General features: G+C 36.7%; 1 protein-coding gene across 3 annotated transcripts in view; it reads right to left on the reverse strand.

Moving 5' to 3' along the window:
• Positions 1 to 3295, reverse strand: part of LOC107701667 (queuine tRNA-ribosyltransferase subunit qtrtd1-like) — a 22941-nt gene that overhangs the window by 743 nt on the left and 18903 nt on the right. For all 3 annotated transcript variants that reach the window (XM_016503721.1, XM_016503722.1, XM_016503720.1), the window contains exon 8: positions 439 to 535. In XM_016503721.1, coding sequence (XP_016359207.1) covers positions 439 to 535 — 97 coding nt within the window. The remainder of the gene's footprint in view (positions 1 to 438; positions 536 to 3295) is intronic.

Below are 3295 nucleotides of genomic sequence, written 5' to 3' on the forward strand. Positions count from 1 at the left end.
ATTTTCTGCACCCACACTATATATATATATATATATATATATACATATATATATATATATATATATATATAAATCATTACTCCTGTTGATGTATACAAGACATTTTTATAAGGCAGTGGTTTGAGTCATGGGTGGGGGGGTTGGAAAATCCTTTTGTTTAATATCCTACATCACTCCTTTGACCACTAATCTGATCTGACTCTAGTGATAGAGGCAATATTATGGAAATGTACTCAGAAGCGAGTATGAATTACTAACATATTGCATTTATTTATCCTCATATCCAAACTGAGGTGATTGAGATCATGAAAGATGGGCAAGAAAGCATTAGATGTGTATGAAAGCATTGGATGTGCATGAAAGCATTAGTAGTCTCATCTGATATGAGCAAATGAAAACACAGCTGTTTGAGGGGTGTCTCCCTCCATACATACAAACCTTTTATCTTTGAGGTTCATTTCGAAAGGCATAATATTTTCATCCCCATTTGAGTTCAGCTTCTTGACAGCAGGCATCTCTCCGTTGAATTCCAACACTGTGTCAAACATACACACATGATTAAACATTCAGCACAATTGCTTTACATACATTTGTGTTCAGACTTATTAGCCCCCCTGATAAATAGGAGCAAAGGCGGCTGTGAAAATAAATCCGCATTGTTTATCCTTCCGATCATTCATTCAACAAATTCACAAAAATCTAAGCTTCTCAAAATAGAAAGTGGCTGTAAGAAAATAGCTAAAGCATTGAAAATAGCCATCTTCACCATTAGGGCAATAATTAAGACACTCCCGTCAACTGGAGATGTTATGATATCTGCCTGGAAAAGGACGTGTGTCTACAGTGTCTTAACGCACGATAAGGAGGATAGTTTGAGTGGTTGCTGAAATTAATTGAGTCTTGGGGTCAGAAAGCTTAAAAAAAAATCAAACATCACCACAAATTGTTTATGAGGGTTTCTATGGCCAGATGAAGTTGAAAAAATTAGCTTTTGGCAGACACAAGATTTAAACAGATACACAGGGATAAAAAGAACCCAATGCCCATGGTTAAATACACTGCTGGATCATTAATGTTGTGGGACTGACTATTCTTCTGCCAGAGATTCTTGTTCAGATACACAGCATCGTGAATTCTATCAAATACCAACAGATAATTCAAAACCTGACTGCCTCTGCTATGAATCACATAATGGTGGTTGAGTCTTCCATCAGGACAATGATCTAAAACAAACAACAAAATCAACACTGTCTGGAGAGATTTGTATGGAAGAAAGGTCTCTGATCTCTTGACAGGTGTTCTCCAACCTCATCAGTCATTATAGCAGAAGATTCAGAGCTGAAATGAAGGTTGCAAAAAGTACTGAATAAAAAGGGGCCAATAACATGTATTGAAGAAAAAACATTTATATCATAATGCAATTTTACCCCCACTTTAAATTGTTCTACTTCAATTAATGGTTAGATTTTTGTAGATTTTATTTTCACACCCTTCTTTGCTCATATTTACCAAAGGGGCTAATAATTCTGATCATAACTGTACATATTTCATAACCAAATCAAGTAGTGTATGGTGTGAACATGCCAAAGGAACATGTAATTTTCAAATTGAGGAACCTTAAAGACAAAATTGGTCTGTCTGTTGTTGAGTCAAGACGTCTGTAGATGAATATGAGGCTTTGAGAGAAAAGCAAGTATTTTGGATGCTAAAAGAAAAGGGGAGCTCAGTTAGAGCTATAGCAAAAACATATATTCAACAGTTTGGAATGTCCTGAAAAAGAAAGAAACCACTGATGACTGGTGATGGTCTACTGTTCACACGGCAAGATGCAAACCTCAGATCAGCACCAAAAGTAGAAGGGCCAGATTAGAAATGGCAAAAAAAGCACAAAGGTGATCCAGTTAAGTTTTTGGAACAGTTTTATGAACATATGAGACAAAGATCCTTTATCAAAGTAACAAAAGTTTGGGAAAAAAGGAACTGCAAATGATCCAAAGCAACCTCATCCGTAATAGGGGAAAGCATAGTGGAGGTAGTGTCATAGTATGGCCATGCAGGGTCACTCATCTTTATTGATGATTTAACGGATGATGGCAGCAGCAGCATGAATGCAGAAGTGTACAAAAGCATCTTGGCTACCAATGTTCAAAATCCCAGCAGACTCATTGGGAAGTGCTTCAAATTGCAACAGGACAGTGACCCAAAACACACTGCCAATTCAGTCAAGGAGTTTATCAGGGCAAAGAAATGGATGGCCTTAGATTGGCCAAGTCAATCTCCAGATTTAAATCCAATCAAACATGCATTTCACCAGTTGAAGAGGAGACTAAAAGCAGAAACTCCCTAAAAAAAGCTACAGTTGAAAACGGGTTTGCAAAGCATTTCTTGGACATTTGATTTAAGGTAAACTGTCCCAATACTTATGTTCATATTAGATTGTGTTTAGTGAATGACACCCACTACTTCAAAGATTCAAGGCCTCTCTCATTTAAATACTAGTGGGAAAAAAATAAATAGAAAATTATATTATAATAAAATAATATTATATAATTATACAGACACCAGAAAAAAAAAATTTAAAAAACGTACAGTAGGCTAATCATGTGATTTCAACATGGAGGCCCACATGAGGCTACCCACTACATGTAAAATAAAACAGCTTTTATAAGCTATTGATATGACCGGAATTAATCACATGTGAGGGTACATAATTTTTAACATTTTTTCAAAATATTGTTTTACAACTAAAATTACTGAGTGCATGTTTAATTGTACAGATGTCTTTTATATTTCTACGAACAAATGAAATAATTTTAAAAAAAACACACGAGACAGAAAGAAGAAGAATAAGTAAAAAGACACCACAAAGTGGAGGTTTAGAGATGTAGAGAGGGTGTGAAAGAGAAGAGCATGTGAAGTAGTAGCCGTGACAGAAGGCAGCAGATCAGGGTGAGGCTACAGCCAGTCTCCCTGCAGAGCTCTCTAATTGGCTGAGGGGATATTTCTTTCTCTCCTGATTCTGCAAGTGCCTGTCCTGAACTCACATCGATTAGCTTCTTCTTAGAACAGACTGCTGTACACCAAACAGCCCAAATCAATTATTTATGCCTGATATTGAATTTTTTTATGTATCTTCATGTGATCCAGATACTTTGCAGACAAACGCAGGGGTCTCTATTCTCACAGAAAAGGCTTTTGAAAGTAAAAACTAGGGATGCACCGACACCGACACCGATACTGGTATCGGTATCGGGCCCGATACTGAGCTCCTGTACTCGTACTCGTTAAAATGCCC

The sequence above is a fragment of the Sinocyclocheilus anshuiensis genome, unplaced genomic scaffold, assembly GCF_001515605.1.
Source record: "Sinocyclocheilus anshuiensis isolate Anshui unplaced genomic scaffold, SAMN03320099.WGS_v1.1 scaffold1626, whole genome shotgun sequence".
In the NCBI taxonomy this organism is placed as follows: domain Eukaryota; kingdom Metazoa; phylum Chordata; class Actinopteri; order Cypriniformes; family Cyprinidae; genus Sinocyclocheilus; species Sinocyclocheilus anshuiensis.